Below are 14,767 nucleotides of genomic sequence, written 5' to 3'. Positions count from 1 at the left end.
AAAACCAGACAAAGAAACCACAAAATAGAAAACTATAGATGAATATACCTGATGAACATAAATGTAAAAATCTTCAACAAAATATTAGCAAGCTGAATTCAAAAATACATAAAAAAGATCATCCATCATGACCAAGTGGGATTTATGCCAAGGATGCAAGGATGGTATAATATTTGTAAGTCAATCAATATAATATATCACATCAACAAAAAAGACAAAAATCACATGATCATCTCAATAGATGCTGAAAAAACATTCAACAAAATTCAACATCCATTCATGATAAAAACTCTCAATAAAATGGGTTTAGAGGGTACATACCTCAACATAAAGGCCATATATGACAAACCCACAGTCAACATCATACTTAATAGCGAAAAGCTGAAAGCCTTTCCTCTAAGATCATGAATAAGACAAGGATGCCCATTCTCACCACATTTATTCAACATAGTACTGGAGCTCCTAGCCATGGCAATCAGACAACACAAAGAGATAAAAGGCATCCACACTGGTAAGGAAGAAGTTAAACTGTCACTATTTGCAGACAATATGATACTATACATAGAAAACCCTAAAGACTCCACCAAAAAACTATTAGAACTAATAACTGAATTCAGCAAAGTTGCAGGACACAAAATTAATACACAGAAATCTGTTGCACTCCTATATATAAACAATGATTTAGCAGAAAGAGAAATCAGGAAAGCAACTCCATTTAAAATTGCATCAGAAAAAATAAAATGCCTAGGAATAAACCTAAACAAGGGGGTAAAAGACCTATACCCTAAAAACTACAAGACACTCATGGGAGAAATTAAAGAGGACACCAATAAGTAGAAATACATCCCATGTTCATGGATAGGAAGAATTAATATTGTCAAAATGGCCATCCTGCCTAAAGCAATCTACAGTCAATGCAATTCTCATCAAAATACCAACAGCATTCTTCAACAAAGTAGAACAAATAGATCTAGAATTCATATGAGCCACAAAAGACCCTGAATAGCCAAAGAAATTTTGAGAAAAAAGAACAAAGTTGGGGGAATATTGCTCCCTGACTTCAAGCTCTACTACAAAGCCACAGTAATCAAAACAATTTGATGTTGGCATAAGAACAGATGCATAGATCAGTGGAACAGAATAGAGAGCCCAGATATAAACCCATACATATATGGTCGATTAATAGGATAAAGGAGCCATGGATATACAATGGGGGAAAAGACAGCCTATTTAACAACTGGTTTTGGCAAAACTGCAAAACTACATATAAGGGAATGAAACTGGATTATTGTCTAACTCCATACAAAAGTAAACTAGAAATGGATCAAAGACCTGAATGTTAGTCATGGAACCATAAAACTCTTAGAAGAAAACATAGGCAAAAATCTCTTGAATATCTACATGAGCATAAGCATTCTTCCTGAACACATCTCCTCAGGCAAGGGAAACAAAATAAAAAAGTGAACGAGTGGGACTACATCAAACTAAAAAGCTTCTGTACAGTGAAGGACCATCAGCAGAGCAAAAAGGCATCCTACAGTATGGGAGAATATATTCATAAATGCTTTATCCATTAAGGGTTAACATCCAAAATACATAAGGAACTCATATACCTCAACACCAAAAAAAGACCAAATAACCCAATTAAAAAATGGGCGGAGGATCTGAATAGACACTTCTCCAAAGAAGACATTCAGATGGCCAACAGGCACATGAAAAGATGCTCAACACTGCTAATCATCAGGGAAATGTTTATTAAAACCACAATGAGATATCACCTCACACCAGTTAGGATGGCCACTATTCAAAAGACAAGAAATAACAAATGCGGGCAAAGATTAGGAGAAAGGGGAACCTTCCCACACTGTTGGTGCAAATGTAAACTGGTGCAACCACTGTGGAAAGCAATATGGAGGCTCCTCAAAAACTAAAAATAGAAATACTATTTGACCCAGTAATTCTACTCCCAGGAATTCACCTAAAGACAACAAGGTCCTTGACTCAAAAAGACATATGCACACCTCTGTTTATTGCTGCTCTATTTACAATAGCCAAGATATGGAAGCAACCTAAGTGTCCATCAATAAATGAATAGGTAAAGAAGAGGTGGTGCATATACACAATGGCATATTATTCAGCCATAAAAATGAATGAAATCCTGCCATTACCAACAACATGGATGGATCTAGAGGGTATTATGCTTAGTTAAAAAAGCCAGGTGGAGAAAGAAATACCAAATGATTTCCCTCATTTGTGGAGTATAAAAACAAAGAAAAACAAAAGGAACAAAATAGCAGTAGACTCACAGACACTGAGAAGGGACTAGTGGTTACTAAAGTGAAGGGGTTGAGGAGGGTGGGTGTTTGAGGGTGAAGGGGATTAACGGGTACAATAATTCACAATCACAATATGGGTAGGTCACAGGGATGGTAGTATGGCATGGAGAATACAACTAATGACTCTATAACATCTTGCTACATTGATTGACAGTGAGTACATTTGAGGGGTGAGGACTTGATAATATGGGTGAATGTTGAATCACTATGTTGTACATTTGATACACAATGATACTTCAAGTAAAAGAAACCAGTTAAAATGACAAGTGATATCCATATATCTGTAAGGTTGCAGACATGCAGAGAGGCCAAGTTAGGACTGTGGAGTAAGGGGCACTGACATGTGGTCTTCGAAAACTTTCAACTAAGTCAGTTTGACCCTCTGGAAAATCTCCTCCTGCTGATTCCGAGGAGACAGTAATCATGGCATGGAGATGCATACATAGCTCCTGTGGCCAACTGGCCCAAAATAGCTATTGGGATTTTCACAGAAAAGAGAAAGAAAACATGTCAAAGGAAACTCACCTCTAGACCAAACTTGTAGAAGAAGTAATTTATGAAATATTTGGCACAATTAATAAGTCCATCATCTAGATGGTGTCGTGTAATGTCATGAAAGATGGTTTTAGATACAGGGGCTGTCAGGTTATTTCGACCTCGATAGTATTCCTGATGGCGGTAAATTGTAACCTCAAATGCCAGAATAGCCAGCATCAGGAGATTATTCTACAAAGCAAGAAAACACAGTTGTGAGAAGCCAAATGCTTTATGACTTGGTAATTTCAAACAATGCCCATAATAAATCATTTTATTCCATTCTTGATATCTAAAAGGACACTTTATAAGATCCACCTCTATAAAATATAGTATTGAATTCGATGTTCATTCTTCTTATTGTGTGGTAATAAGGTGGAATTATTGTATTATGCAAATAAGAGCAATTTCTCTAATAGGATCTAGAATCTCTGGATAAAAGGCTGGGTGCTCATTCTTACTTCTGAAAAATTATATAACCTGTTCCAGGAAGCAGTGTCCAGTTCCCTTGGGAGGGTGGCCCAACCTTGTTTGCAACTAGAAGTGCAAGACAGGGCAGGGACACCTGGGAAAGAGTCTGAAGTGGAGGAGCGGGATACACATTAGAGGGGAAACTTCTGGGCAATTCGGAAATCTGGCTAGTGAGTGCAGTAGACGGAGAAGCATGCTGCTGATGACAAAATAATAATATTAATAATGATAATGAAAATAGCTGACATTTATGGAACCATATGTGCCAGACACTATTCTAATTGCCCTTTTCAAATATCAGTTTATTTTATCCTGTAACAGTGCTTTATGATAGATATCATTTGTACTATGATAAATGATGTCTGTCATAAGAAAAAAATTGAAAGCTACACAAAGAAAAATGAGATGCTAAGCACATTTTAAAATTGCAGATGTTGAGTATAAATGCTTTGTTTCTAAGTGCATTCTTAGTGTAATGTTAAGACTGCTCAGATTATCCATCTAAGTAAAATGTGAAAAATCTGAAGTGTATTGTTTTCATTATATTTGTTACAACTATTTGCAAAATTCCTTTTTCAAAGATATCTTTTTAAATTTTTTATTACCTTTAAAAATAAATATACCTCTTTTTAAAAATTACACAGAAACATAATTTAGACAGGAAAAGTTTCTTACAATACTATATCTGCTTCTCAGAAATAATCACTATGGACCATTTGATTATTTTACTCAATAGTTTTTGGTTTACAAGAGATCATACTATGCATGGTTTTGAAATTTACTTTTTCTTTTAACTTAATATATTTTGGACATTATCAATCTACCTCCATCTTTTAGTGGTTTTACAATGCTTCTGAGAATATATTTGTCATAGTTTATTCAGTTAATTTCAAATGACTCAATTGATTTCTTTTTTATACAATGCAATAGTGGTTTTGATATTTGGTCATTGTTTCGAAGGGGATTCTGAACGTCATGGGAGAGTGTGAGGTTACTATCAAATGTGACACCAGGGGTGTCGGGGAAAGGGTCCTAGACATGAACCATGCAGAGGCTCGGACTGAGCATGGCGCAGATTTTACCCTCAGGTAGATGAGCAAAGGGGAGGATTTCCTCAGTCCGACCCACTCTGTGGGGTCAACGGGAGCGCTGTAGAGTAGAGACTTGTTCAGCTGGTGGACGGGTATATTCGTTTGGTTTTCATTTGGCTGCAAAGAAGAGAGAAGGGAGTAAAAAATAGTTCCACGGATTAGAAAGGTTCCACGGAATAATCATATTATTCTCCTTCAGCTTTGAGCAAAGGTACATGGGGGGAAGACAACTTCAAGAGGGAAATGTCAGTGGGAGAAGAGACAAGGGCCAGGGTACATCCAACCTGGCTCAGGGAACTTTAAAGGCCAGGTGGAATGTGCTTGAGGACGTAGGTTCCCCTATCCACATCACTTCCCTAAGGAACATTCAAGAAGGGTTCTTTATTTAAGGCTCACCAAGGAACAGTTAACAGAAAAGTTCTCAGGCTTAATGGTTTGCAGCTGGTACAACATTTTGCAGACGATGATCACACACGTCCAGACAGTGCAGACACTTGAAGCCAGACGGCGCAGCTTGGCATATGGCAGAGCAAAAGCCCAAGAAATCAAAAATACATAGTTGAACAGAGACACCTGAAAACATAAAATCAGAAATGGGGACAAAAATACATAACATGGCATAACAACCACAAAATGTGGCAACTTGGTTTATTCAGTACAGCAAAGGTTGATGATGGTCTGACGGTCTCATCATTGAGTTGCTAGCATGCACAAGGCATTGCCCTAAGTGTGGGGTGACAAGACATAGGTCTTAAATGGCAGATACATAACCAGAGGATGTCAACATCATGTGACAGCTGCTAAACTATAGATGCAAACAGGCTCCTTTGAGAGTAACCAGAAAGGGTCCTTGGCCCAATCTGGAACTTGCAGAAGCATTTTCTGGAAGAGATGATGCCTGAGCTGAGCCTTGAGAGATGCATAGTCAGCCAGGCAGAGAAAGGTGAGACATACATTCCAGGTAAAGGATGTTTGAGCAAAGACAGAAAAGCATGAAGTAGCATGGTAGAACAGGTGACAACAAACAGCTGGAACTTCTGGAATTGAAAATAGTGAAGGGCAGCAGTTAGGCTGCAGACACACCTGAGAGCTACGTTTTGATGGACCCTTTGTACATATGCTACGGCACAGGAACCCCTTGTACAGAAAACTGAGAGCCACTGAAGGGCTTTATACTGGGATACTTAAGGAAGGATTTGCATTTTATTTAAGTAAGTGTATCTGAAGAATGGAGATGCATCAATGGGGGTCAGACCAGAGATCAGGAGACCAGCTGACAGGACTTTACAAGAGCCCAGGAGAGTGGTGACAAACTGGGCAGAGATGCGAGGAATCACTGATTTGAGATGGGAAGTAAAATAGCTGGATTTGATGACTGATTTGCTTGGAGGTGTAGCTGGTGGGGATAAGGGGGAAAGTGTCAGAAATACCTCCCAGTTTCTGGCTTGGGGCCCAGAGCCTTAAGAGAATGGTGGTGGCACTGCAGACATAGGATCTGGGGTGGGGGACAGTTGTCATGAAGGAAGGCATTGATGTCAACATGGTTTTAGGTTGCATGTGTGTTTGATTAGCTGAGGTAGCCACTCATTCCTAACAATTCTCCATAGCTGCTAGTCATTGAATGGTAAGAGCACTGCCATCTTATTAAGCCATGGAAAAATACTCATTTCTTCTTAAGTGTTTAAAACAATATCTCACTATTGTTAAAATAATATCTTAGATAATTTAATATTATCAGATGAAAATAACAGCATGCACTCAATTGATAAAGTTGAACCTGTGCCAAGTGCTAAGCACACTGGGCTCTGAGAGGTATGGTTTTCTGTTTGCTTACAAACCTACAAAACAAGAAGTGTGGAGATGCCAGGAGAGCACCAAATTCTGCAATCTGTCACTTGCTACCCTTCTACTTAACCACTCACCACTGCTCAAGGCAAAGAACAAGTGCTGAAATATGAGGGTAGTAACAGCTGCCTTCCAGGATTAACTGAGGATGAAAGAAATATCATTCCTGGAAGTGCCCTGGAAGTCTGAAGCACTCCCAAACACAATAAATGTTATATTTTCATAAAATATTTTGACTGGCTAGGGAACTCCTGCTCCTCAGTCATCAGCAAGTGTGATGCTATTTGGGATGCTGGCAACAACTCCATCAACGCAACTATGAATTTCTCGGTGTTATTTCTTTGACTATGTATTTAAGGCATTGAGTATAACAACAATACAGCGATTTACACGGAAATTTTACTGTTTTGAGTAACAGAGAAGAAGAAAAGAAGACAACTTTTTATTAAGTCCTAACTAAGTTCAAGCTAGCATATCCTGCCTGGATCCTGCACCCATGACAACATGGGGTAGTGCTCACTGCACTGCCTCACAGCCCAAGACGATAGGAGGAAGAGCATGCCCTGCCTGGGCTGAGCAGGTTGCATGGGAGCACACAGCTGCTCATCTAATCCACAGTCAGGGAAGATTGCCCAGAGGATGTCAGATCTAAACTGAGGCCTGAGGCACAAATAGGGGTGAAGCAGGCAGAGGAATTCTGGGTGTGAGGACTTCCAGGCAAGGGAGAGCATGGGGAGGACGTCCTGGGAGCAGCAAGTGGGTCATCCTGAGAGCAGGAGCTGAGTCCATTTAGAGGGGAGGCTAGGGTATCTAGGAGGAAACGGTGACATGGGCCAGAGCCAGGTCTGAGGGACTTACATCACGGGACTCTGAGGATGGGAGACCGCTGCTGAAAGCTTACCAGTGAGGATTCATGTGGTCATATTTATACTCTGGGAATATTATTCCGGCTGCCTGATGGGATATTTATTGGATGGAGAGAAGATGACAGTGAAGTTTGGAGTCTGTTACAGTAAAAGGGAACTGGTGCAGAGGGAGTGGTGCTCAAGGGTGATGTCACGTCCAGTTGTCACCACTACATGAGTCTGGAGTTCAAAGAGAGAGGACCCAGCTGAAGACACCGACCTATGACTTAGTGCAGGTAGACAGCACGTGAGCCACAGGAGCTCCTGGGATCCCCCGCTGAGAGTCTAGAATCACAGAAGCAGCTGTGCTAGAACCTAAGAGCCCTAAGAGAGAAGCGGGTAGGAGGAGAAGGAACCTGTGACTGAGCAGGAAGGAGGGGCCAAGAAAGTGAGATGAATCGGAAAACACCAGAAGGGAGAGTTTCAAGGACAAGGAAATGATCACCAACACCCAATGCCATAGAGAATCAAGTAAGAGAAAGCCTGGGCAGCTTCTGCGAGGTGGATGTTTTTGTTTCTGATCATTTTATAAATAGGAAAACTGGGACCCAGAGAGATGTGTGTGATACTTCATTCAAGGCTTACGTGGTTGATGACGGTCTCGTCATTTCCCTGATGAGATGGGTAGGAATCTCAGAGAATGTACATAAAAAAAAAAAAATACCTGGGACCTAACCAGTATCTATGAATCAGATTTCCTAGGGGAATAGCTGGTCATCCATGCATGTAACATCCAGCAGGTGATTCTTTTTTTTTTTTTTGATTTTTATATTTGATTTATATGTGAATCCCACATTTCTCCCTTATTATTATTATTATTATTTTAATAAAAGGCTGAAGTGGTAGGTAGATGCAAGATAAAGGTAGAAAACATAGTTTAGTGCTGTAAGAGGACAAATGTAGATGATCAGGTGTGTGCCTGTAGACTATGTGTTAATCCGAGCTAGACAAGGACAACAAAACATCCACAGATGCAGAAGATTTCTCTCAAAACGGGGTGGGGTGGGGTGGTGAGGTTCTAAGCCTCACCTCTGTTGATCCCCAATTTCTCACCTGATGGCACCCCTGCAACTGTGCCTGTCTTAGGTTGTTCCTCCCTTGAGGAATCTTACCCGTCTCTGGCTAACCAGCTGTCTTCCGGGGCCATACAGGGAAATGTAAAGTTGGTAAGTGAGAGAGAAGCAATATTGTTTGAAAAGGTTAGCTTTTTACTTCTTCAGCAGGTGATTCTTATCAAGGAATTTTGGGAAGTGATTTTATGCCATAGTGCCTTCCTAACAAAACACTTTTACACGAATTGTCATTTTATCTGAACATGAACTGTGAGGCTTGCACCCACTGCCTTGGGAGAGGACCCTTTGAGAACTGTGGTTCCCTGGCCCTGGGCTGGCCTGCTCCCAGCCTCCCTCCATTGGAGCCCCCACAGCTTCAGTGATCACCTCTACAGTGTCACCCCCTGTATGACAGACCCCTCCCTGTGCACCCACCACCTGCTGGGGCACCATTAACCCTGCAGTAAATGTGACTGTCTTTATTTACCAGCCATCAACATCAGACTGTGAGTGGAGAAAAGATGTGTCATTCATGCTTTTGCCCCAGCACCTAGCACAGCACAGCATTCAATGCATTGTAATTTATTGTAAATATATCATAAAGGCTAAATGAATGCCTATGAGAGTAAAAGCGGTAATAATAATGAAACATCCATTTACATCTGGGAAAAAAATCTCAAGTGTGCAAAGTTGTTTTACTGACTTCCTTCCTTCAGTAAACATTCATTGAGCTTTTGCAACTGGTCAGGCCATAGGACTTCTGAGGATTCTAAAAGCAATAAGTACAGCCCCCTTCTCAAAAGAATAACAATCTCACAGAGTTTTCTAGGAAACTTGAAATTAGGAACAGAGCTGCATATAAAACAAGGAGAAGACAATGTTAAACTTACTTTTAAAATCTAGGTCCTTCCAAAGTGGTGTAGCTCTGAATAACAGATGCTGATGTAAGAGAAAGGTTTCCCTAAAAAATTCTGTCCTGTGCCCTCTTCTTCCTAAGGTGCTCGCGATAATGGCCTGGGGAAGCGTTAATATTTGTGGGAGAAATGACAAAAGTTTGTGGAAACAAGCACCCTTGCCTGGTGGCCTTGAATAAGAATGGTTTGAATCCAAAACATGTGGCCACACCTCCTGAAAGTTTAGCTAGGGATGTTCACTTTGTTCTCATTTTGCCGTTTACTGATTGTCCATTTATGAGAAAGGGTACTTTTTTTGTTAATCAAATTAATAAACTGCAAATGACAAACAAATGTAGCAAATGTCGCTGCTGATGGGTTTCTCCCACTGGGGATGGGTCCAGCTTTCTAAGCAGAAGAGCACATCGCCTCAGGGGCTGCTGCTCATAGGTGAATGATGCCCTTGGGGTTGTGTGACACAGCTACACTGATGTGAATGGTGATCGGCTCTTATATATATATGATTACATATTATATGATTATATAATCACAGTTGTGATTATATTATCAGATACACATACAAGTGTTATAATCAGATACAATTATCAGACACATACACACTGGATTGGTCCATGGGCAAGAATAAGAGTCAATATTGCCTCTCTTCCCCAGTTGGACTCAGTGTAGGAAGATGTTAAACCAAAGTGTAATGAGGCACCAAATTAGAAAAGATGAAGGCGTAACATTCCAAATGAAGTGCTAGCCAACAATGTAGAATGTCAGATGTCTTTAAAGCTCTCCAGGAGGATGTAAATGGGCCAAGATAGTGAAAATGACAGGAGGGAGTGGGAAGGGATTTCTCTGAAGAGAAGTGCTGCTGTCAGCACCCCTTCCCTCAGGATAATAGGATGGGGAGGAAGGGATGTGACATCCTCCTGCCAAAGTCCCAAGGGAGGAGCTTCAAGCAGGACCACTCAGAGACCTTAATGTGTGCCTTGGAGTCTGGGCAAGAGTTTGGTCATGGAAGTCCAGTTCACCCAAGAAATCCAGCCGGCAAGGAGAAACAGGACACTATGCTGAAAGAGGATGGTGGGCGCTCACTGGGATCCACTCACCCTAGCAGAGCAGACTGAGGGTGTTGCCCTTGGACCAGATGCGGGAGGGCGAGAGCACCAGGAGCTGGTCTGAGCACTGCCCAGGGGGACTGCATGCAAGGGTGACACAACAGAAAGAGTCCAGGAGGAGTAGATGCTGGGACACCAGGGGCTGGGTGACAGCCACAGACCCAGAGTTGCAGCTGGAGGTCCGTGAGAGAAAGGGTAGATTGAATCAGCTCCATCCCAGAGTGTGAGGCCCTCTTACAACAGCACATGTCAAATCAGAATATGCCCATTCCCTCCATGCCTGCCCCAGTCCATGGTCCGGCCCAGGAGGCTACCAGGGACATGAGTTCACTGAAACAGGGCAGGTGGTGAGGGGACATATGTGTGAGAAAGCAAGAAGCAGCTAGAAGACCTGTGTAAGACACCGGAGTCCTGAGTATTTTCTGTGACTTACAATTTTAATTAATAAAGTGAGAGTTTGCTTGCTATTTAAGGTAACTGTGTAGGACTTTCCATTTTCTAGGAATGATCAGAAAGCATTTTGATCTCAGGAACATGGAAAAAAGTTCCCCTGTAGGATATATTTTAAAGGGACAGTGGAAGTCTGAAATACAGTTGTTTTTATGATTATGTACCATGTTTTCTGATCACTTGATGCTCCAGTGATATTATAAGAATCAGCTGTGAGCGTGAGACCAAAGTCAGTGCAGAGAGGACAGAGACCTCAGTGGCAATGACACCCAGGGATCACACAGTAACTCACGCTTTGGGACAGGAAACCCTCATGTGGGTGGGATGACATCACAGGAAACTCTGGTGATACTCGGAGGGGGTGGGGTTAAACCATGTTACAGCACTGGGATTCTGCAGGAGCAGAATTTCTCCGATTCGGTGAGTCTCTGATGTGTCTTAAAGTTATAGGTGAGAAAAATGGAATTAGGACTGAAAATTCTGGAAGTCTACACACTGTGTCAATCACAGAGAAGGAATTGGCTGCATGCCACCAAAGGCCATTTTTCTACAGTGTAGTAGAATAGGCCATGATCCTCCATTTATTGCCTAGTCTATTAACAAGATACTCTCAAGGCTCATTAACATATTTTGTAAAATATATTTGCCTTTTGTTTAGGATTTAGTAGAAAGTGGTATCGTTTAGCTCTCTCCTTCTTTCTCTTTCTGAACTTTCTAGGATGGATCTTAGGTGGTGGATTTTTCTGTGCTCACACTAATTTCTCTTTCATTTAATACCTATACCCATCATTACATATCTTAATATGCCTTCACAACTCTGCCCTCTCATGCCATCAGAAGTTATCCATACACCAGATTTGGGTAATTCAGAAATGATCTTTGTTCATTTTTAGCCAAATGTCTTCTCTTGTTCTTTTTCATTGCTCTTTATGATTCTGACCCTCAAATTCTGTCTGAATTGGTCAGTTCACCTATAGAGTTAAAATGCCTAAATGCTTTTGTTCTCAATTAGTATATATTTTAGACAATCTTTTAGGTCTAATTAACAAATATACTTAGGTGCTTAACAATGGAACATACGTCATTTCCTTCCATAAATCTCACAGGGAGAATGGTTTCTATATTTGTTCCCACTTGGCAGTGATCACCTATTCATTTCAGCTGGTTTGTACAAAATGGGAAAAAGTTCTAGTTTAGACTGGAGAGCTCAAATTAAGGTCCCTTAGTTACCTACTTGTGAAACATTTTAGGTTTATAGTATTGTAGATATTATTAGTGTTTCACTTTTAGAAAAATTACAGGAAATAGGTCCCTGATTTAATTTTTAGAGTCCCTGACTTAAAGACCCTTTGAATTATCACCAACTCAAAAAATAGTCCAGGGAAATTAAAAGCATGTGAAAACTGTTGAAAAAATTAAAAGAAAGCTAACCTCTCCTCAGCAAACTTCAAGTAATTGTGGGCTGAACAATGACCCTCCACTTTCCAGATGAGAAGGGCAGTTATAATGTTGAAAGACTATGACTTGTCTCAAAAAATCCAGTAATAAACAAAGTGAACCCTACTAAAGATGGTATTACATTTTGGAACCTGAGATTACTCCTTGGTAACATAAGCTGGAATGTTAACTGTCTTCCTCAAAGAGAATTTATGGAGATAGATTTCCATTTGGAGTGCAGAAGAGCAGCCTGTTCTCACACATTTCAGCGAAAGGCTGGATGGGTATCAGTAACCTCTGGGATGAGGCCAACTCAGTTAGGAGCAAAACCGGGAGGCGCTTCCTGCCCTGCTGCCTTGCCCTCCTCTCAGGACCACGGTCCTTTGGTTTTCTGTGTGCCCATCTAAGAGTCTCTTGGTGTTCTGATGTAATAAAAATTACATTAAAAAAAATCATGGACAGTTGGAGAAGAAAAATGATGACCCACTGCGGTTCTGTTGGGCTTGACGGTACAACATGTGTTCACTTGCCTCTTTCACAGAAACCCAGATAATGTAGGATGAAACAATTTTGATGATATGCAACTCCAAAATCCACCACATGAACACCTGCAGCTTGTGAAAATACTCCAGGAATTTTAAGAAGAGCACAGTGAGGCGGTCAATCACCAGATGCCATTTGTTCCTTAAATCTGCAAGAGAGTAAATTCACCCAAGAGCATAAAAAAGTTTTTTCTTTTTGCATCATTACTTTAAGCATATCTTACAACATTCAGATTGGAATGAGACACTGCAAAATAACAGTAGAGGATGCATTCTAAGAGTACCGAAATTGGAGGAGGAGTGGTGTGAGAATTCCACGTCATGGTGACAACTCAGACATCATGTATCGAGACTTGGAGGGACGAGTTCACTTTTATCCATTGTTTCTTTAGATTAGTGTGAAGCGCTTGGACCTTATTTACTCTTAAGGTTGAGCTATAATTCCCTAATTTTCTGGGAACGTTAAGTAACTGATCTCCGGCTAAATGACATTTTTCTTGACAAAACAATGCTGCTGTAAGTGCCAGCCTCCTTCCCAGGGCTTCACTCGGAAGGGATACAGCTTGCCTGTTGCCCCAGAAGAGCACGCCGGCAGCGTGCGGCCACGGGCAGAAGAGCCTGCGCCCCGTCACAGCTGAAAGCGGACTCCGAGTGTCTGAACCGCCCAGTCTCAGTTCCCAAAATGGGGTTGGGCTCATTCTAATCAAAATTTCTAATCAAATTAGTCATTTTCTTCTTTCCACCTTGTGCTAGGGAGTAACATTCTGCAGCCTGGGGTCATGCCTCTGTCAAAGGACTGTGCTGGCCAGTCTGTCTGGTGGAGTCAGCACATCACCACAGGTGTAGACCAGAGCTCACCAGCTAGGCAGATGGTAAGACCCAAGTGTCTTTTTAAATCCCCCCTAACCCATGGCCTGGGTGATTGTAACAGTTACTGTGCTTGGTTCTGAAAGTTTCAGTAAGGTTGTATTGTTGTGGAAAATGCTTATTTACAGTAACTCAGAAAACAGTATAAATTTTAGGTCATGACTGAGCACAAAGTACAGGTGCTGCGGGAGTGCAAGAACAAGATGCGGTCCAATTTTTGGTGAGATCCTATTAGTAAAGCTTAAAACCTGTCTTAGTGTAGCAGACCCCAAGCCTAGTCCTGAGTCCTTGGTCCCCGGGGCTTGGTTCTCTGTCACACTGAGGAACACACATTGCTCAGATATGGAAAGAGCATTTCTGGGCCTCTCCTAGAGTCCCTGAGATGAGTGGGTAAAGGGGACCCAGTTCGCAGGGAGGCTGCCTTTCAGAAGAATTCACCTCATGCTGCTTTCCCTTTTTCTGCTTCCCTAAAGCACAGAACACCCGCAAAGGAAAGGGCAGCATCTTAGCATCATAGCCCCAGGGTGCCACCTTCTAGCTAGCCTTGAACTGCCCTCTCTGGTTGCTCCCACACTACCTGGGATCGGACTTAATAAATTAAACTCTCCGCTTTTTATCCTCTCCATCCTGGTCACTAAGGCTACCCAATTCTCACCCGGCCCTACAAAAACACCAGTTCAAGTCTGTAAAGAAAAACGGGAGAAGTGCCTGAAGAATCAAAGCTGGAAAAGCAGAAAGTCACAGTGACAACAGACACACCTCGAGGAGTTGGCTCGAAACAGTAGTTACCCAACTGCTCATTTTATCCTCTGGCTCCCATGGCCTGAAACTTTGGAATTACAAACATATTCTTAATGATCAGTTTCCTGGAAAAGCCTCAGCATGGTTTCCTTGAGAATTTGAAAAGGTCAGGTCTAGAACTTTCACAGATTCCACACAGCTGCCTGCTTCTTCCTCTAGTGGGAGGGTCTCTGCCCAGGCTTCCCACTGTCTCTTGCCAGGATCACTACTGGGGGACCAGTAGTTAGCAACCAGTCATGTGCTCTCTTCTTCAAAGTTAGAATTACGAGGAAATTATTGGGGCAATCGGTACAGAAGTGTTATAACGGTAGCACCCAAAAAAGAAACACACCCCAGTTTGTATTTCACTGACTGGGTCAAATGTATGCCTCTGCACAGCGAGCCAGCGGCTCCTGAGCAGCTCCTGGCCTGGGCGGATT

At 41.7% G+C, this 14,767-nt stretch overlaps 1 protein-coding gene across 2 annotated transcripts in view; it reads right to left on the bottom strand.

The window, feature by feature from the left end:
- The window catches only part of PIEZO2 (piezo type mechanosensitive ion channel component 2), a 455,534-nt gene that overhangs the window by 80,263 nt on the left and 360,504 nt on the right, over positions 1 to 14,767 (bottom strand). For both annotated transcript variants that reach the window (XM_036880702.2, XM_036880703.2), the window contains exons 19-22: positions 12,669 to 12,829; positions 4,829 to 5,005; positions 4,424 to 4,549; positions 2,862 to 3,062 (exon numbers count right to left, since the gene is read on the bottom strand). In XM_036880702.2, coding sequence (XP_036736597.1) covers positions 2,862 to 3,062; positions 4,424 to 4,549; positions 4,829 to 5,005; positions 12,669 to 12,829 — 665 coding nt within the window. The remainder of the gene's footprint in view (positions 1 to 2,861; positions 3,063 to 4,423; positions 4,550 to 4,828; positions 5,006 to 12,668; positions 12,830 to 14,767) is intronic.

Source organism: Manis pentadactyla, chromosome 6 (genome assembly GCF_030020395.1).
Source record: "Manis pentadactyla isolate mManPen7 chromosome 6, mManPen7.hap1, whole genome shotgun sequence".
Taxonomy (NCBI): Eukaryota; Metazoa; Chordata; class Mammalia; order Pholidota; family Manidae; genus Manis; species Manis pentadactyla.
This window is presented reverse-complemented; position numbering and strand designations above follow the sequence as displayed.